The following is a 20,646-nucleotide window of genomic DNA, read 5'->3' on the forward strand; positions in this document are numbered from 1 at the left end:
CTTTATTTAATATTCTAACCTAGCACTTATCACTATAGAACACTGTATCTATATTATTTTTTTGTTGTCTGTCTCTCCCCCACTAGAACATCAGCTCCACCAGAACAGGAATATCTGACTGTTTTATTGATCACCGTATGCCCAAGACACTGTATCCCAGCATAGAGTTGGTGCTCAATAAGTATTTCATTGGGTCAATGAATACTGACCATGTCAATCTAATGCTCCTTGCTCTTGTCCGAAGTCTAACCCACTTCCCAGGCTGCTCTGTCTCACCTAAGGGCTCACTAAACAGCAATAGCAATGAAAGGAAAACAATCCCCAAACCCTAGAAGGGGGCGGGGGGTTGGACAAAGAAGGCGTGGAGGCAGCAGAGAGTTTGGTGCTGGGGAAGAAAGTGAAGGTCTTTTATAAAACCAGCGCAGCAACCTGTTCTTTTTAACCTGATTAATCACATTAAGCCTTTGTCAATATCACCATTACCTCAGCCCTGGCCATGGCAGCTGGTAGAGCAGCAGACGTATTCAATATTTAAGAAGACCTGCATTGCAGGCGAAGGGTTGGGGCCACTTGGGGAAGAAACAGCGGCAAATGCTCAGGGACAGTCTCTTAAGTGGTGGATTATTTTTAAAAGGAGAGAAACAAGAGAAGGAAAAGCCTCAAAGCCCTCAGCCTCCCCCTGGCCTCCCCTGATTTCTGGTCACATTGAAGAGCACTCAGCACCTAGCACCCAGCACCCAGCGTTTTTTGCTCTGACTCAGGACAAGAGAGTGCTGCTGGCAGAAGGGAGGCCATGAACCAGGAAGCTGCATCTTGTGGGTCCTGTTTTTTCTAGACTTGCACACGGTGGTTCTCAGAGAGTGGTCTTCCAGACCCGCAGCATCAGCGGCTCAGAAGAGCATTGGGAATGGATTCTGATCATCTCTTAGTTCTGTTTTCCTCTGGGTTGATCTCACTCTCAGGCAGCCTTTCTCCTCCTGGTAGAATCCCGTCAAGTCCAAGTTCGTCTTATCCCAGCTTCAACCCAGTAGGAAAAAGAGAGAGGAAGAGACCTTTTCTCCTAAGACCCCAACAGAAGTACCAGAATTGAGTCCAATCAGTTTGCATTGGGCAACTTATTCAACTTGCAATCAATCACACATAGTCAGAAGAGGGGAATATGCTGATTGGCCAGGCCAGGGTCATGTGACCCCCCCTTCCCAGAGGTGGGAGCTGAGGCCAGCCCCATGAGAATACCATAGACTGAGACAGAGGAAGGAGGGCTTCCTAAAAGAGAATTGGAGCATTGGTACTGTGAGGGGAGAGTCAGATGCCCACTTCCCATCCCCCCCATGGAACGTGCAGCCTTATGGAGGAGTATTTCTATGAACAATGGAAGGCTAAGCCCTGAGTTTCTGTCTAGTACATTAAAAATTCAGAGAAGAAGGGTAGCTGGAGAAGACATGGAACAAGGAAGACTTGATCTGAGGTTTGAAGAGTTTAATGTAGGAACAAGAGCATTTCAGGGGATGAAAAAAGGTTCCCCAGCACCATTCCACACCATTACAGTAGCTTCTGCTGCATGAAGTTCAGGGAGAGAATTTCAGATCATACATGGGTGGTGGGTTCCAATTTGTGGGGAGTGCACGAGTTACCTGTCACACACACACACCCTCGCAGTCGCTACAGCAGGGGCGGATAGCGCGCCTGGCGCTGTCCGGGGTCCTGAACCGCAGCCCTGGCCACAGCTCCGCTATCTGCCCAGGCTTCCTCCGGAATGAGGGCTTCACGTCTGTTGTTGTTGTTGTTTTCTCTCTCCATGGAAAATATTCACTGTTGCCACTGCCTGTGTCAGCAGGGGTCCCAGCAGGAAACAGATGACAACTCAAATTGTGTAATTTGAGGAGAGTTTTTAAGAGATACAGACGCGTGGGCAGGATTAAGAAAAGCCAGCCATGGTCTGTGAAGCACCCTGGAGCTGGCAGCAGTGGGGTGCTGTTACCACCCCTAGTCCTGAAGGGGGAGGGCAGGGGACGTCGTCATAGGGGAGGGCCACCTGGCCAGAGCTGTGACCTTTGTCAGGGGATGCAGCGAGTCCAGGGCAACACTGCAGAGGGGGAGCCTGGACTCTCCTCCACCCATTCTCTCCTAGGCCTCTCCATGGGCTAAATCCAGATGGAAGCCAGAGGACAAGGGAGCCGATCAAAGTGATACACACAAGCCAGTCCTCCAGGGAAGAGAACAGGGAAGAGAAGGCGGGGAGGGGAGATGGGGGGAGCAAGCAGGAGATATGGCACCCTGACGTTACCAGTTAGCTGTTGCCGCATAACAACCCCCCAAAGTCAGTGGCTTAACACACAGCCATTTATTTGCTTGCATCTCGGCAGTTTGGCCTGGAATCAGTGGGGCGGCACTTCCTTTTGTCTGGAGACCGAAAAGCTGGATCGTACAAGACAGTCCCATTCACATTATCTGGTGGTAGCTGAGCTGTTGGCTGGAAGCCTTATTACTTTTTCACCATATGGGTGGACTGGGTTTGTAGATTGCTAACGTAATAGTAGGACTTCTCCAGAGAACAAGCCCCAGTGGGCACACACTTATCAGGCCCCTGCTTGTGACTTATCACTGGCCAAACAAAGCCGCGTGCTAAGCCCATGCACAAAGTTAGGGTGGAAGGGACTACATAACGTGGAAGGCATGTTCACTGAGGGACATCAGTTTAACAACCTGCCACACTGCCCCATAGGGATAGAATCATAGCCTGTTTCCCATGTCTGCTGCTGTCCTCATTTCCTTTTAACAATTCAAGCGAGTTCCTATTAAAAAAAGTGATTCCCGGAAAGTTGTATATTGAGAAGGTGCGTCTGTCCACGTCTTCCCCTAATGCAATATAAATGCTTCACCAACTAGACTGAGCAGCTTTGAAAAGAATGGGAACTAGACTAGCTTCCGATGCAGGCTTGGTGTAATGTCTGTCCTTAGGTCTTAAGTCGGGGGCTGCAGGGGATGCACGGTGACTTGCCTGATGTGGCTTGCAGGTGTTGAACATGCACATACACCTGTGTGTATGCGTGCCTCTTATGTGCGTGATGCATGCATACATGGCCTCTGATATCTGGGGTTTGAATGCTGGCTCTGCCATTTGGCAACATTGGCCAATAACTAACCTCTCCCCATCTCAGTTTCCTGGCATAAAATGGGGCTAATGGCCGAGTTGAGAATTGAGTTACATAACACTGTGCTAAGTACCAACGTGGGTAAAGCACTGAGCACCAAGCCTGGAACCGGATGAGTGCTCTCTCTTTATTAGGGCTTCGATGAGGAAGGATGGCGTTGGAAGGAGATGGTGGGCGTGGGCAGGTTGGCAGTCAAACAGCTCTGCTTGACTACTTTCCTGGCTTTGTTTCAATCTTGGGAAAATCCATTTAACTTTTATGAACCTCAATTTTTCTGTCTGTAAAATGGACTCAGTGGTGTCTCTTTGCAAGAGTTATATGAGCCAATGTGTGTAGATGACAGTGTTATTACCATCCTTTTATATCCCGGAGATGTACCAGAGGTTACTTACTCCTCTTTATTTGGAACTAGCCATGTGCCTGTAGTGTTAACTCATGGGATCCTTCAGCATCCCTATGAGGTAGGTGCTGTTGTTATTTTTATAATCCCTGTGATTCAGATGAAGAAATTTAGGCACAGAGAGGTTTAGTGACTGTCCTACCATGATAAAGCTAGAAAGTGGCAGAGCTGGCATTTGAACCCTGGTAGCTTGGCCCCTCTGAACCTCCGCACTCCCCAGCCACCAGTGTGGGAGTCCTAACGCCCACCCACGGCGGGGGGATTGTGAAGACCAAGGGCTGTGTAAATTGCGGAGCGCTCCATCCATCCTTGATGTGCTGAGGCCTGTTTCCGGGGGGACCTGGGGAGAGAGACAGGAGCTTTGTGGCTCATTCCTGCCCTCCAGCCAACACTCACTGAGGTTCATATTTCAGTTCTTTTCCCCTACCTGGCGCCAGGAGGGCCTGGGCAGGAGAGGGGGGTGGACGGAGGCGAGTCTTTAAGATCTATTATTCATGGGGACTAAGAGAAGCTGTCTGGTTTTTTTCTCATGTGGTTTTGGATTCCTTAGAATCCACACCCCAGGGAAGTGGCCGTGGCCAGACTGTGTGGGGCAGGAAGTGCCCTTCCTGGGCACAGGCTCTGTAGCCCGTGCCGCTTTGGGGCGGGGTTCCACAGGAGCTCCTGGGAGACACCGAGGAGGATTGGCTGGTGCCAGCGCTGGCCTCCACACTCTTTCCTTCCAGTTTTCCACTCCAGCCCCCTTCGACAGCTCTGCAAAGTAGATGCTGGTACAGCTCCATTTTACAGACAAGGAAGCGGGGACTCTGAAGGGTTCAGTCATTTTCCAGGGCTCACCTAGCTTCAGTTTAGCGGGGGGCTGAACCCAGGTCCATGTGACTCCACAGCCTGAGCCTTTGATGAGAGATTTGGTCATGAAGTTTGTGCTGTGGGTGCAGTGCTGGGGTGCGCACGCGCGCGCTTCTCAGGCGAGAAGACAAGTAGAGCCCTTCCCTGGGGCTCTAGTTGCTGCCTCTTCACAAAGATGAAGTGAAAATATGCATTTCCCCAAGGAAGGGAGCATCTGAGGCCAGAGGACTTTTTCTTGTAACCAGAGACTGGCCCTGGCTGCCCAATAAGAGAGTCAGGCCAAGTCAAGGTGGAGAGGGAAGAGTCTGCGAGCTTGAGCCATTTCTGCCCCCACCCCCATGCCCAAATGCAGAAAGAGGTTGGTTCAGAAAAGCACACTGCCCTCTTTACAACACCCTCAACAAGTGTTTGTGCTTTTGTGCTTGATTACCTCCAGTGAGTGGGAACTCATTACCTGTGAAAGAAGCATATCTTCCTTTTGATACCTCCGATGGTTAAAAAGCTGTTCCTTACCTTAAGCCCAATTACCTCACATATCTGTGACTATCAAGACGGGAGAAGATGGATGGACCAGCTTTAGAGTTCCAACCTGGGGACTTCTCGTTTGACTGAAACAGGTCGTGAGATCACGGCCAGCTTCCGTCAGAGAGAGAAGGGCATTCTTATTGTGCGGTGGAAAGCCAAAGTCTTCAGCACTAATGACAGCCACACCACTCAACAAAGACCCTTGCTTTAGCACACTGCTGCTGCTATGATTGTAGTAACCTAACACATATGGTTGTTAAATTCTTGTTATTTCCATCATTCATCATCATCATCATCATGCTTTATGCTCTTACGCTGGCTGCAAAAAGCCAGAGACATTCCCTTCTGGAGCCAAAGCTGGGCTCCCAACTCTTTAGGAAAACATACCTGAGAAAGTTATTAATAACAACATATATCAGTGACAGCCTCTACTTGACAAGGGGGTACTTTGTGCCAGGGCATGGGTCAGACTTCACATACACTGGCTCACTCAGTCCTTAAATTAATTCTTTTCTGAGATGGGTCCTGCTATTGTCCCCACTCTACAGATGAGGAAACCGAGGTTCAGGGAGTTGAATGTACTTGACAGGCTCATCAATGGCAGCATAGGCTTGCCCCCCAAACCCATACCCTAAGTCACCTTGCGGAACTGACTGCTAAAAGCATGTGGTCTTAGCTTCTGGACTTTGTAGTGGAACGAGGGACTGTCTGGGTGGAGAGGCCCAGAGAGGCTCGGCACTGTCCTTGTTGACCCGCAGTAACGGGCTCATCATCAGCACCACGCTCTCAGTTTAGTCCTGTTCTGCCTCCTCCCTGCCCTCCCATCACCCCAGGCTCCATCCTCATGGATTTCTCCGTTCCCTAGACATTCCATGTCCACCGAAGCCTCGGAGCCTTTGCCCACTCAGTTCCCTCCTCCTTTCCTCCATCCTTCATATCTGGCACACTCCAGCCCATCCTTCAAGAGCCAGCCCAAATTTCTCTCCTCCGGGAAGACTCCCCTGACCGCCCCCTAGGCAGAACCAATCCCATAATCTCTCTGTTCTCATGGCATTTTGTAGATTAGCAAATTTAAACCTTTCTATGCGTGCACACACACACAGAACTTTTTTAGAGGAGGCAAAGGAATTAGTCTTTCTTTTTAACTTATGCCAGCTCCCTCATCCTGACTTTAAATACTGCCACCTCATTTGTCTTATTAAGGACTTAGTTTTGCTTTTAATCAGTGCTGTTCATCGCCGCTGAATTTTAATTGTCAGCGTAAGGTCTCAGCAGGCCTCAGTGGGGATGCTCAGTGGGGAGAGATGTCCCCCGTCCTCCTGCAAGGCCTGAGCTTGGGTGACGGTGCCTCCAAAGTGGGCGGAGAGGTTACACGCAGTGGCCGAAGGCTAGTGTATTTTCCCCAGACCTCAACTCATTCTGGTTGCAGTGAGACCCCTATTTGCTCCAAGGTTACTGGCCTATGAAGGCACACAGAGTTCAGGAGGGTTGCCATGCAGAAATTCGATTTAAATTTGACTTGAGGAGGAAAAACAAGGAACGTACTGGCTCATAGTATCCAAAAAGGCTATAAGAGATTTGCGTAAGGCTGGATCCGGCATTCCAGCACCATCATCACCAGCATCAGGGATCAGTCTGTCTCCATCTCTCGGCTCTGCGTCCACCCTTTGGCACCTCTGTCTCACATGGAAGCAAAGTGACCAAGGTGAGCCCCAGGCTCCTGTTCTTTGAGCTTAGCGACTCCACTGGAAAGAAAGTGCTGCCATGTAGTTCCAGCAAAAGTTTTAGGGCAGGCCTTCATAGGTCCAGATTGGGTCATGGGACTGTCCCTGAACCAATCACTGTCTCCCATAGGATGTACTACACTGATTGGCCAGGCAGGGGTCATTGGCCCACCCCTAGGAACCAGGTTTGGGTGAGCCCCACCTGAACCACACAGATTGAGATGATTTCTCAAAGGAAAACGATGGCGCAGTTATCCTCCAAAAGGGGAAATAATGTTGGACAGGCCAAAACGAGAAATCTCAGCCACACGTATGGATTCTCACTCACACACACACCTGGGGTTTGTTTTCCTCTCAGTCCCACCCTCAGATGCCGTCAGCCATCACCCCCTTGCCTAAGACTTGAGAAGAATTTTAGATTAAAATATTCCCACATATATGCTAACTCATCAGCTCTTCCCAACAACCCTGCAAGGTAGGCATGACAAAGGTAGGGATTTTTATATCCTCATTGTACAGATGCAAAAACTGAGGCCCTGAATTACTAAGTGACTTCCCCAAATCACACAGAAAATGAATAGGGGGGCTAAGGTTGGATCCCAGGGCTCTGGGTCTCAGGCCAGCAATTGCCCTACAACAATGGGCTGTTCTCTCAGTCAGCTTTTGCTGCATAACACGGCACCCCGTAGATGGGTGGCTTAGAGCAACAACCCATATTTATCTCATGATTGTTTAGGTCAGTAATTGGGTTGAGTCCAGTTGGACTGGGCTTGGATGATCTTGGCTGGGCTTGTTCACATCTGTGGTCAGCTCGTATGTCGGCTGGGACTGGCTGGCTTATGACAGGGCAGCTGCGGCAGCTGCGACAACCGTGGTCCCCACCATGCAGTCACTGCAACCTGTCCAAGATGCGGAGCAGTGGGAGGTGGGCTCTGTGCTTACCTTAAAAACCTGTAAATTGGAGGCTGTCCTGTGGGATTGTTTGAAGGCTCACGGCACGAGCCATCTGTTATTGCTATACGGCAAAGAGAGAGCCGTAGGAGATGACAGTGGGTTTGTGTGGTTTCAAGGAGCACAGAGGTGCCTTCATCTCGACCATCTCTTAGGACTGTCCCTGTCCTATCTCAGGCACCAGCCAGCTCAACGTGGAAGGAGCCAAGACCCGTCCCTCCCGCTGGCTCTCAGAACAACTCTTTCATGGCTCCTGCGCCAGATGGAGCCTGAACGGTCCTTCAGATCTGATCCCGTTACTGCTGTGATCTCAGTGCCCACCCACCTGCCCTGTGCTCACTGTGCTCCAGCCCCTCTCCCCTCCTTGCCATTGCTCCAACTACAAAGCACATGCCCGCCCCGGGGCCTTTGCACTTGCTCTCCCCTCTGCCTGGAATGCTCCACCTCAGATATCCACGTGGCTCAGCCCATTACCCGCTTCAGCTCTTGGCTCAAATATCGCCTCTCAGATTGGCCCCCTCTGACCACCTATTTAAAGTCAACTGTCCCTCGCAGTCACCAGTCCCCTTTCCCTGTTTTGTTTATCTTTAAAGTGATCGCCATCAGCTGATATGTTTTGTATTTGGCTTGTTTGGTTATTGTCTGTCTTCCCCAATAGAAGGTAAACAATATGACAACACAGGATTTCCTGTTTTATGTTGTTTTCACGCTGTATCCCCAGTGCCTAGAACAGGGTCTGGCACAACGTAATAGGTGTTCTGTAAATATTTTCAATTAACTCCTGTGCTTTCAAAGTATTGGCTCAATTTTACTTTTAAAAAACACTGTGCGGGCCAAGTAAAACCTGTTTTCAGCCTGGACCCTGTCCATGGACCTCCACCACACCCCCATCTGAGGCTCTTTGTGTAAGTCTCATTCCCCACCCAGTCGGAGAGCCTGAGTGAGTTTTCCAGATTCCTAACTGAGCGGTGATGGGCTGGGCTCGGGAGGCGGCGAGGGGCCGGAAAAGAGGCAGAGAGAGATGGAGCTGCCTGGGCACCGTCCAGGCTGGCGGCGGCGTGTTCTGCTGTGTAGCATCTGGTTTCATTCCAAGACTTGGAGCTTGTGTGTGTGGAGTGGGGGGAGGTTGGAAGCAGGGGGTGGCTGTGGCATTGAACTCCAAGAAGACAGCTGAGCTCACACAAGTTCCCCGCAGTGCCCTGAAGTGCCACCTAAAGCCTGAGCCAGCCCACCCCAGCTCGGCTCCCGCTGAGTTGCGCTTAGGTACCTGCTGGGACTCTGAAGCTGAGTGTGTTCTAAGAGTTGTTTTTCAGTTCCGCTAAAATTGGCTGAGATTCCGGGGGACAGTCCTGAGCAGATAGTACTAAAGGAGCCATGGGAGAAGCAGGCAGAACAAAATATGAGCCAGGGGGAGAGGACAGAGAGGTTCTGAACCTGGCTTTTCTGGGTGTGGGACAGGGTCCCCGAGGCAGTTGAAGACACAGGGTGGCGTCGACGTTAGTGTAAAGCCATGGGGGTAAAGCGGAGCTGGAGCGAGGACTGACCCAGCCACCGACATGAAGGTGGATTGCGTGCCTACTGTCCCCAGTGAGCTCTATGACTTACTGAAGATTTACTGAACATCTATACTACACGTCATAGTCAGGACTGGCTGCAAAGTGGAAATGCAAGGCCCCTTGTCCAAAAAATTATTAAGACTTTCAAGATGATGACAGCAGAGCCTTAAGCCAAGTGCAGGGCCTGCCTAAGCACAGGGTCCTTCCATGCATGGGAACGGTGTGGCTGTATAGGTCACAGGCCATGAAGATGGCCCTGCACGCTCAGGAGGTGCAGCCGTTGAACAAATACAGACCTGGGTCCTGCCCTCAAGGATCTTCAAAAAAAGGTGGAGTCACAAACAGCAATAATAATAATAAATTATGAGAAATATTATAAAAGAAACAGGGTACAGTGAGAGTAAGTAATGGAGTTTGAGGCAGTGACTTCGAGTGTGTAATCAGGGAAGGCTTCTTGGAAGAGGTGACAGTTGAGCAGAGACTGGCAGAGCATGTGGAGGAACCATTCATGTGAGAGTGGAAGGAAGATGCTCTCAGGGCAGAACAGCAGGGGCCGAGGCCTGGTGGCGGGAAAGGCCAGGGAGACGGGAACGTGGTCAGACGATGGAGCAATCATGGTGATACTCGGGGGGGCCGCAGGAACGTGGGGGGTGATCTGAAAATGTCAGAGGCCACCCCTGGGCTTTCTCCATTTCCATTAACTCCCTTTCACACCTGAAATCTTGGCTGGACTTCATGGAGAGCCACCTGCTGCAGGTGGGACCACATCCTAGGCTCGCACTGTGTCAGGCTGGCACATGGTGAGGCGGCTTGCCCAGGCTGGCGCAACCAGCGTGAGGGCCAGAACCCACTGTCCTAAGATTCCCCTCCTACTCCCGCGCGAGGTCCAGCTCCCTAGACGCAGAACCCGAGGCGGGGTTTCTCATGCTAGCGATGGACTCGGGGCAGCACAGTGGAGACACCGGGCTTGCATGTGCCTCCACATGAGTCTGGCCTCAGCCTGATCCCACAGGTCGGGGGGGCTCCGGAACGTGCTGGCGCCGCAGAGCCATCCTGCCCTGAGATGAGAGGGCTGTGCTTTTATACTCTCCCCTTACCAGTCGTTGCCTGTGGGCTCCTCCTGGCCTGGGCGCAGGTATCTCTGGGCGAGGCCGCAGTTCTCCTTGGCCAAGGGCAAGTCTGTGGACAGTGGAGCTGAGACGAGCCCTCAGTCACTACCTTTCCTAGAGGCCGGGGTCAGACAGGACCCCTGTAAAGGGCATCAGCAGTGTCTGCGAGGCCCCCTTCCCTCCCCCTGCATTCCACATCACCGCCAGCCAGGATCTGCCTGTGAACTCGACCTCCTTTCCCTGGGACTGTCTTCCAGTTGTTCAAATGCCCCGACTGCTCAGGCAGTTGCATCTGCTGGCCCAGGCCTGGTTGCCTGGGTCAAGTTCACTGCTGGGCTGTTCAGGGCTTAGAGAGCCCTGGGTGGCCAAGCTCAAATAACTGGTGCTGCCCAGGGTGGCTTCTGGCCTGGAGCAGCGGAGCCGGGTGGTTTCCGCGGGTGGTCAGCAGGGAGTTGGGACCTCGCAGGTGGAATTGTAATAGGAAATGAATTCTTGGCGTGCATGGCTGAAAGCAGCTCGGCCTTGAAGGAGGCAGAATTTGGACCTCAGAGTTCCTGGGAGGGGACTGCATTCCTTCCCCAACCCCTCCCCGCCTGCCCGGGTCCTCTGAGGGCCCTGCTTCATCTCCACAGCAAAGCAGGAGGCAAGGCTTTCCAGTGAACGTTCCGCAGTCCAGGCCGGGCCAGCCATGGACCCTCATCACCAGGGACTGGGGCCCAGCGGCCCAGCAGGGGCCCGGGGTCCCAGGCCAGCCTTGCTCAGCTCTCGGCAGGAGCAACAATGAGGTGTGAAGATTCTTTTCAGCAGATTTCTTTCCCAGTAGGAGTCATCTCTTCTTTCTGGTTTTGAAGTGGAAACAATGAAGTGATCAGATTAATCTGGGAAGATGATGTTAATCACACGGGAGCAGGTGAAATGGCTCCTCCCTAAGGGGTTTCTCTCCCATGTGTCCAACCAGGAACCCCACCCACCTCTGGCTTCACCCACTTGAAGATTTAACCATTCCACAGGGGGCAGGATAGGAAAGAGTTCTCTCCCTGTCTGTCTCCCAACTTCTCGTCTGTTCAGTTCCCAGGAAACAAGCCTGTGCTCTAACCAGACCTTCAGGGAAGTCGGGGCCCCTGGGAACTCTGACCCTACCCCTGCTGGGTATGTGGCCTTGAGTCCGTGAATGAGAAGAATGTGGGGCCCTGCCCAGGTAGCTCAGTGGGTTCGATCCCCGGTCAGGGCACATACAAGAATCAGCCAATGATGCATAAATAAGTGGAACAGCAAATTGACATCTCTTTCTCTCTTTCAAGTCAATCAATAAATTTCTTTTTTTTTTTTTTTTTTAAGAGAACGGTGTGGGTTTAAGGGAGGGAGCTTCAGCTCTGGTCGGTTTCTGCCTGCAGGGAGCTGTGACCGCCAGCAGGAACTCTTCCCACTGGGGGCCTGAGGTTTCCCTTCTGTAAGGCGGACAGGCCACGTGAAGTCCCTGTTTTCTCTGCGTCCTCCGGAGTGCCCGCCATAGCGCAGGGCCCTGAGAAGTGAGAAGCGGCCGAATAACTGTTTGGGTGACGTCCTCTCTGGGTTACTGTTTTCCAGGAAACAGGACTTCCGCCATGACCGACACTGTATTCAGCAACAGCTCTAGCCGTTGGGTGTGTCCCAGTGACCGACCCCTTCAGTCCAAGTAAGTGGCTGCATCTTCCTGGGAGGGGCTTGTTTTGGGTCCCTGGGGTCCTGAGCATTCTGCCCTTGAAGGAGGAAAGGAATAGCAAGCCAAGAGCTAGACTGTCCCTCCCCCGAGGCCGGGGAAAGGAAGGCGGTGGGAGTTTTGTCCTGGAACCGTCTCCACCGATTTCACTGCTTTGCAAGGTTGGGGTAACAAGTGGAGGCCCGAGCAGCACACGCCCGGTGAGCGGCGGCCTGCTCGACGGTCAGAGCACAGACCGGGGGTTAGAATCCGACTCGGTTCTGGTTCTAGGTCTTAGTTGTTCATTTACTGTGGGATCAAAGGTGGCTCTCTTACCCTCCCCGGGCCTCCGTTTCCCCAATCAAATAAGAAAGATGGACTAGAGCAGGGGCTGCAAACTGACAGGCCACCAGTGGATGAACTTGCCACAGTGTGTTTACTTTCTGGCCCCCTTGTTTAAAAATTGGGACATTTCACATAATAGTGGCTTCCCATTCTGAATCCAGTAATTATTATGCCCGAGTCAGAGGTGCGCTGGGGCCACGCCTTCATGGCCCCTAGGAGCTGAGGCTGTTTCCAGAATCTCACAAGCTCGTTGTTACACACCGCCATTATTAAATTATATAATTTGACAGGGAAAGTACATGAAACACGAGATTAATCCCTTCTTAATTTTCCTACTACACTTTATTATCCTTCATCTTGTGTATGTCTGTTATATCTGCATGGTGAAATATAATACAACAGGGCGCTCCCGCAGCCTCTTCCCAGTTCTGCTTCTGGTGACGTCCTGTGGGTTCTCACAATCAGCCGCAGATCGGGCTATTAAACGTTGACTGGCACAGCTGCCTGAAGTCCTTGGCCATCCAAGTCCGTTGTTTGTCCTTCCCACTGATTGTCCCTCATCATGACTTGTTCCTTTGAACGCTTGCTTGTTTTTTATTGTGAGTGCAATCTGTGAGAATCTTGGGGATCCACCGTGGGGATGTTTTTCTGCAGAGAGGTTGGCATTTGCCACACCCAGGAGCGAGGTGTGCTGCTCGCCCAGGATGACTTGAGCTCCCTTTGCAGGGTCCCAGCTCAATGGCGGGTGGGGGCGGTCTCGCATTTAGCTTCCCGGCTGTGTTTGGAGCCCAAAGTCCGCCTCTGAAACACGGTGCTGGTATTTGCATTGGCTGACTGCTCACAGCTCCCTGTTCTGGATTCAGTTTACTGTCTTTTTTTAAAATCTTCTTTTAAATTGCCTTCTAAAAGTATAATTAATGATTCTTCAGCAGGACACATTTGCAGTACTTGGATCAGTTTTAAACCTGTGTGTGTGTACGCGTGCCCTGCTCTCTCTCCTTGCACCTCCCATCCCTAGGTAATTGCTAATCTTCCTTCTGTCACTGTAAATTAATTTACACTTTCTAGAATTTTATATGAATGGAATCATATAGTGTGTACTCTCTGGAGTGGAGAGAGATGTTTCTCTTCTTTCACTTGGCTAATTATTTCATGATCCATCCATGTTGTTTTGCCCACCAAGTTTGTTCCTTTTTGTTGATGAACAGCATCTTTCATGCTGTGGATACCGCATCGTGTTTATTCACTCATCTACTGATGGACAGTTGGGTTGTTTCCAGGTTTTGGCTAGAACAAATAAAACTTTGTATAGACATACGCTTTCCTCTCTCAGGTAAATACCTGGGAATGTAATGCCTAGGTCATATGATAGGTGTATATTTAACTTTTTAAGAAACAGCCAAACTGTTGTCCAAATTGGTTGTGCCAATTTAAATTTCCAGCGGAAGGGCATGGGAATTCCCACTGCGTCGGCTCCTCACCAGCACTTGGTATGCTCAGTCTTTCTCGTTCTAACCGTTCTAGCGTGTGAGTGGTGGTGTTTCTCCGTGGCTTTAATTTGCACTTCCCTAATGACTAGGGTGTTGCTTATCTCCTTACATTGCTTGTTAAGTTACGACCTCTTTGTTAAATTATCTGTTCAAATCTTTGCCCATATTTAACACAGGTCATTTAGCTTCTTGGTTAAGTTCTGCAGGGGTTTTTCCTGCGTAGGTTAGAGATGAAAGTCCCTTGTTGGATATACATTTTGCAACTATTTCTCAGTCTAACCCTTGCTTTTTCTTTTTCATAAGTCTTTTGAAGAGGGAAAGCCTGTTCATTTATTTTGAAAGGGGGAAGAATTGTTGGAGCACCCCCTTACTTTTTAATCCCAGAACTAACTGCAGTAAAGGAGCATTGCTCTAGCTTACCCAGAACCTAATTATGTTCTGTATTAGTAAGTTATGTTATGTGTTAGTAAAGAGTCTTTCCAGATAGCTTGTCCATCCATATTCTCAGAAGCAAAAGCTCCTGTCTCTTCACTTCTTCTACCTAAGACCTGAGTCTGAGAGTTTTGAAGACAGTACTGAGCGCTCTCGGTTTCCTTTTTGAAAGGAAACACCTACTCCCCCAAGCCCTTCCCACGATGTGCCTTGGAGCCAGGGATTATTTTGCAGAAAATACTCCAGCAACAAAAAGAGTGTCTCTGTAAGATAAACAGTTGCCTGAAGGGTGGATGGGATAAGGTACTTATTTTAGTTTTGAAATGTCAGTTAATTAAAACCCCATCCATCCGAGTTTACTTTAGTGGACACAAAGCCCAACAATTTGCTTTACCGTTAGATTAGAATTATTCGAACAGCCGAGCTGCAGCCTCAGCAGCAGCGCTCCTGGGCCGCTGTGAAACATCTCGGCATTCTGAGTGCGTCTGGCTGGCTGGCTTGCTACTGCATTTTCTTCATATATTAAAATTTTTTTCCAATAAATGCTAATGGGTGAATTATAGTCATCACACATGCTATCTAGTCGGCTGCAGACGCTGCTAATGTCTTTCTCCGGGAAATTAAGAAATCTAGTCTTCATTAGCTGCTGGCTACCCAGATACACTTACTGCTTTTGTGATTTTCACATGCCGTCCTCGCTTAGCCTCCTTGAGACTAACAGTGGTGTCTGAAGCACATGCCAGTGCTGGAAAGCAGTGAATGCACCTCCTTTTGTGCGAGGGCAGGGCAGAGGTTTAGCTCTTTACGTTGGAGAAACATGGAGAGAGATGCTGGGGAGTTGCCACTCCTCCATAGCTTTTAAGTCGGCAAACGACAGAATGCCAAAGATGGAGGTGGAAACTGAGGCACAAAGAGAGGACATACGGTAGGTGTATGTCTATGGCCACACACCCAATAAATGGAGATGCTGGTCCCCTTTCTAGAATGGAGCGTTCCTTCCCAAAACTTAGGTGCTAGAAAGTTCTCTTTAGGATGATCCAGTGACTCTTCCGGGCTCATGGCCCTCCCTGAAGTGTCCGAGACAACAAAACCCAAGGATGATGTTGGCCGTGTTATTGTTAAGTGATCTCTCATTGGGGCCCCAAACCCATTATTTAAATACGTGAATGATCAGCTCAGTTAATTAATAAGCTGAACTGATTGGTCATTTTGACCACAGCTGTGGATTTTACAAGCGTCCATTACAGTAGCCTTGTGTTAGATGTACTGGACTAAGATCATAAAGACTAGGGGAAGATGGAAGTAGGGCATTGTAATTTAAACTATGTGGGTTTTGCATCCAGACGGTTGTGGTTATGAGATTTCTTTCCTGACTTTACTCTTTTCTTTCTCTCCTTTCTCTGCCTTCCTTCAGTGATAAAGAACAGTGAGTATTTTACGCTGTTTTATTTTTTTTGACTGACTGAATTGTATCTCTTTTCTGATCCAAGTGGCTTGCTCCTGCAGAGAGATGGTTTAACAAGGAACCAGCGAATTTTACATATCTAAAAAAAATTAAGTGATTAAGAAAGCACACACCCTTTTGAGGAAGAAAATAGGAAATTTCAAAAACTATCTTTTTTTAATGGTTTTATTTATTTTCAGAGAGAGGGGAAGAGAGGGAGAAAAAGGGAGAGAATCATCGATTGATTTCCTCTCCTGTGGGTCCTGACAAGGATCTGAACCCGCAGCCCAGGCATGTGCCCTGATCAGGAATCAAACTGGCAGCCTTTTTCTTTGTAGAACAACACTCAACCAACTGAGCCACGCTGGTCAGGGCCAAAAAAAATAAAAATAAAACGTGATGAAAGGATGGAAAGTGCTCCTTAGGGGAGCCCTCAGTTTCATTCTTGAGTGACTCGTGGGCTTTGAGCAAGTTTATCCACCACGTGGTGCCAGTTTCTGCAGCATTTGCCTCGGAGCACTGTTCTGAGATAAAGAAAATGTGAACTCAACTGCCACCATTAATAAAAGATGATGATGAGCAGAACGGACCTTGTGGGGAGCTGTGTGCTACGCATACTGTCCCTGTCACCTCCTGGGAGGTCCGCCTGCTTTCCCAGGGAACTGCCCTTGGCTCGGAGGTCCTAGCTTTGCTCACAGCTTTTGTGTTTTAAATTGGCTTCGTTTCCCCAATAGGCGTGACAGATTGGATGCAGCATCCAGTCACTGAACGGCGAGCGGACCGGGCTGTGGTTGTGTGTGCACCTTCAGAAACTGCAGAAAGTCATTCCACCCTCCCCCGAGCGGGGACATTGTCACGCAGCCACAAGCTGAGCGCGGGGTCTGTCGTCAGAAGACCCAGTTGAGTCTTGCTCTGGGTCCATGTCAGTGTGGCCTCGGGCACGCCCCCCTCTCCTTGAGGCCTGTCTCCTTTGTAAGATACGTGGGACAGCCTCCTCAGCAGGTGGCCGTGGGATCCAGTGAGATGCCCTGGGAAGCTTTGTAAACTGTGAAGCACACTGAGCAAAGCCAGAGGAGAGTGTGAATCACAGAGTTGCCTCAGCCTGTATGTGTATCCATTGTACATGCATATATTCCTACATTATATATATGCATTGTGTATATATATCATTTGCATAATTTGTTCTGCTTTTTTGGATCCAAATGACCACATCATCAGGCCCAGAATCCTGTAAAGGTTTTATTGACATTGATAAGGTGGCCCCGGGAAATCACTTTCCCGGTTCTGTGTCTCAGCTTCTCCATCGGACGAATGGAAGCTTTGGACAAGCTGATTGCTAAAGACCATTTGAATGTCCTACAGTTTCTGTTGTTGGCTGGCAGGACTCTGGCCAGGCTAGATCTGCCTTTTATGAATATCGTGAGTGTGTTGTGCAGACATGCCAGGCAGAGACGTTGAGTCATTGTTGGATTATAAATATGAACATTACAAGAGAGAAGCCCATGACCCCAGAGGGCCTGAAGGCCCGTCCAGTCTTCCTGAGTACCGGAGGTCATCCTCCTTGGCCCCCTCCCCCCTCCTTCCTTTCCCCTTCCTTCCTCCCTCCCTCCCTTCATTAACAAATATTTACCAACTTGCTACTGCTACTATGTATCAAGCGCTGTTTTAAGTACCAGGAATACAGGGATTGCCAAAGTATGTGTGTGTCCAGGGGGGTCTACAAACAGCCAGGCACCAACAAATATACTCCAGCCTGCTAGGAGCTCTGGTAGCGGAGTCACAGTGGGCTGAGAAAGCACAGGAAGGGCGCTTAGCCTGGACTTGGGGGTCATGATGGGGCAAGTGCAGTGGAAGATGAGACCAAGTGAAGGTAGAGCAAGATGAAGAGAGTAGTTCCAGGAAGGGGAACAGCATGTGCAAAGTCCAAATATGAGAGTGAGCACGAAATTTTAGAAGAACCGAATGGAACTCAGTCTAGCTTAACAGATCAGCAGGAATCCTAGGTTCCCTTAGCATTCTGAAGGGGGCAGGGGACCATGACATCCATCTGTACCCCCTTTAGTCTGGCCGGGGTACATTTCATCTGAAAGGGCCTTACATACCAGCAGGGCACGAATAAAACATTTTGTGTTGTGGCTGCCCCTCCTTCCCCGTCCTTTCCTTCAGGATTCATTAAAATCTCAGTCACTGAGCTGTAATGCGACTTCCTGCTGATACCTGCCTATGCCGGCATCCTGGGGGAAGGGAGAGAAAAAGGAGAAGAAAGGAAAGAAAAGGGATTAATTTTCTGCACAGCGCCGCCGCTGTGTAGCGCGTCAGAGCCTTGGCACCCCGACAGCACTTCCATCATTGCACTCCTTTTGGGAGTTATAATTTATTAAAAGAGACATCTGGCGGGTGTTTATTACGTGACTATTGTGTGCATGGAATGAAGAATTAAGGTGGGAGCAGAAAGGAGGTGGGAGCCTGCCCTTGGTCGTATTGTAGAGAGGAACGTCTATGGGGGGCCTCCCCCTGGGGTCCGGGCTAATTCCTTTTGTGCTCGGGGCCACAGGTGCTGGTTTTGGTGGGAGGGCTCCTTCTGATCCTCTCTAGATGCACCTAAGCTGGAACATTCAGGGAGCGATCATACATGTCCAGGATGCTGGTTTCTTGAGCCGCTGACCAAATTCACTCCACTCATGTTTCTCGATCGTTCCCTTCCCTCCTCTGAGCGGCAAGCCTCTGGAAAATGGTGTGAGTTGCAGTTGCAGGGATCTTCAGACTTCTGTTAGCAGTGAAACTCTTCCTTTGAATAATGTTTTATTCTGAAGCTAAATAGATGAGACAGGTCAGAGTGGAGCTGGGCAAGGACCCTTAGCAGCTGAAAGCGTTAAATACATCACAGTGAACTTTGCGCAAGTGTAATTTAAAATAGTACCAAACTGTAACGTAAATATAGGGAGTCTAACAAGCTTCGCATTTGCTGCTTGTTGTCTTGGTGGATACTGTGTCAGCTAGCTTTTGCTGTGTAACAAACCATCTTAAAACTCAGTGGCGTAGAACAATGATTTGTTCCTGGGAATCCGGGCTCGCCCGATGGCTCTGCTGATCTTGGCTGAACTCGCTTATGTGTCAAAGGGCGGGCTGATCTAGGGTGGCTGTGGCTGGAATGACTCAGCTCTGCTCCCCTCGTCTCTCATCCTCCAACATTCTGTCCTGGACTTGTTGTTGCGTCCTGGCACAGGGGTAAGAGTAAATGGAGACACACAAGGCTGTTTCAGGCGTAGCTTCTGGACCAGCCTACCGTCGCTCAGCTGCATTTTACTGACCAAAGCAAGCGGTGAGCCCAGGCAGGATTTGAGAGGCAGGGAACTAGAGCCTGACCCTGGTGAGGGCCATTGGAGATTCACATGACAAAGGGCACGGGTGCTTCGAGGTGTAGGGGTTGTCGGTGCCATGACTTGTGTTTCATGCTTTTAGTAAATATCAAATATGAAAGTCCTTAAATTTTTTTCTCTTCATTTTCTTCACTGGCGCCCTCGCTCCGTGAGTGCTGGGAGCCCAGCATTGCCATCTGGCTGGCAGGGTGGGGGACCTGGTTCCCTGTCGGTCCCACACCAGCCAGGGCTGAATTTTGTTTGATTAATCAAAATAGAAAAGGAGCATATAGAAAATAAAACCTGAATAGGGATCGCTGTAAGCCCATCAGATGGACAGAGATTCTCTGCTCCTCCTCCCTCTCCTCCTCCTTTTTACAACACAACTTTTTTTTTTTTAGAAAAAGATAATTTGCATTAGTGATGGGTGCAGTGCAGATAGTGAACCTGGGCCATGGGGGACCATGGAAGGCCTCCCAGGGGAGGTGACATTTGAACTGAGGTTTGGATGATGTGAAGGAGCCATCCGTGGACAGATCTGGGGAGCTAAGAAAGGGGGCAGCAAATGCAAAGGCCCTGAGGCAGAAGCAAGGTTTTGGTGTTCAAGATGGAGCAGGGAGGCCAGCGAGGCTGGCGTGTGGTGAGGGGGCGGTGAGGATAGGGCAGGTTAAGGGCAGATCAGAGGGGACTTCACAGATGGGCGAGAAGACTGACTTTGATTTCTACTAAAGTAAAATTCACAGAACATAAAATCGACCATTTTACAGGGCACAGCTCAGTGGCGTTTAGCATATTCACTATGCTACGCAACCTCAGTGCAGTTCTGAGTTTTATTTGATGTCAGGGAGAAGCCATGGGGGGGCATTTAGCAAGGGATTTGAGCACGTTCAGCACGTGTTCATCCCAAAGGCCCTGGCTCCGAGGCAAGGTGTTTCCCGCAGAATTTCACCTCCTCCCGTGTCCCCCAGCCAGACTTGCCCCGGACACCTGCTTCCCTTCACCTTCAAACTCTTCCCTTCTCTCCTCTTTAGTATGAACCGGCTAAGACAGGAGGATGGCAGAGGGGGTGGCAGGCAAGATGGGGCTTTAAATTTCCAGCATTGAGTGTCAAAAGGCAATTTCATGCCTGCTGATGAGATTAGAGCAGTGGAAGTAATAGAGGCTGGCAGCTAATGGGGCGCCAGCTCTGGAGGACTCCAAGTTACTGTTCTTTTTTCCCCTAACAGGGACCAGAATTTCTAGTGGTGTTTAACCCTGCACTCGGGCAACGCGCCTTGGTGGCCCGGGGCATGGACCATGTCATTAGTGGACATGATTAGTGGATCATAATTTGCCAGAGACTGCAGCTCTCCAGCCAGTAGCCTCTGATCCTCTGTACCGTCTGGGGCTACGCAGGCAGGCACTCAGTCCTCTCTCTCTAACTGTGGAGGTTAAGTGCACAGGCTGCCCAGGTTTGAATCCCACCTCTGCCACTTTCTAGCCGTGTAACCTTGGGCAGGTGGTCTAATTTCTCACCAGTAACTGGTCAGGAACAATCCCTGCCTTGTAGAGATGCTGTGAGGATTAAATGAGGTAAAGCCAGCACACAGTAGGGATGACGTGAGGGTCAAGTGTGGTAATGTGGGTACC

General features: G+C 50.0%; 1 protein-coding gene across 3 annotated transcripts in view; it reads left to right on the forward strand.

Annotated features, from left to right (window-relative positions):
* The window catches only part of RPH3A (rabphilin 3A), a 155,887-nt gene that overhangs the window by 93,888 nt on the left and 41,353 nt on the right, over positions 1-20,646 (forward strand). For all 3 annotated transcript variants that reach the window (XM_054594072.1, XM_054594070.1, XM_054594071.1), the window contains one exon: positions 11,857-11,944. In XM_054594072.1, the coding sequence (XP_054450047.1) occupies positions 11,874-11,944 (71 nt within the window). In that variant the 5' untranslated portion in view covers positions 11,857-11,873. The remainder of the gene's footprint in view (positions 1-11,856; positions 11,945-20,646) is intronic.

The sequence above is a fragment of the Pteronotus mesoamericanus genome, unplaced genomic scaffold (assembly GCF_021234165.1).
Source record: "Pteronotus mesoamericanus isolate MK-2021 breed Mesoamerican mustached bat unplaced genomic scaffold, CSHL_Meso_final scaffold_507, whole genome shotgun sequence".
Taxonomy (NCBI): domain Eukaryota; kingdom Metazoa; phylum Chordata; class Mammalia; order Chiroptera; family Mormoopidae; genus Pteronotus; species Pteronotus mesoamericanus.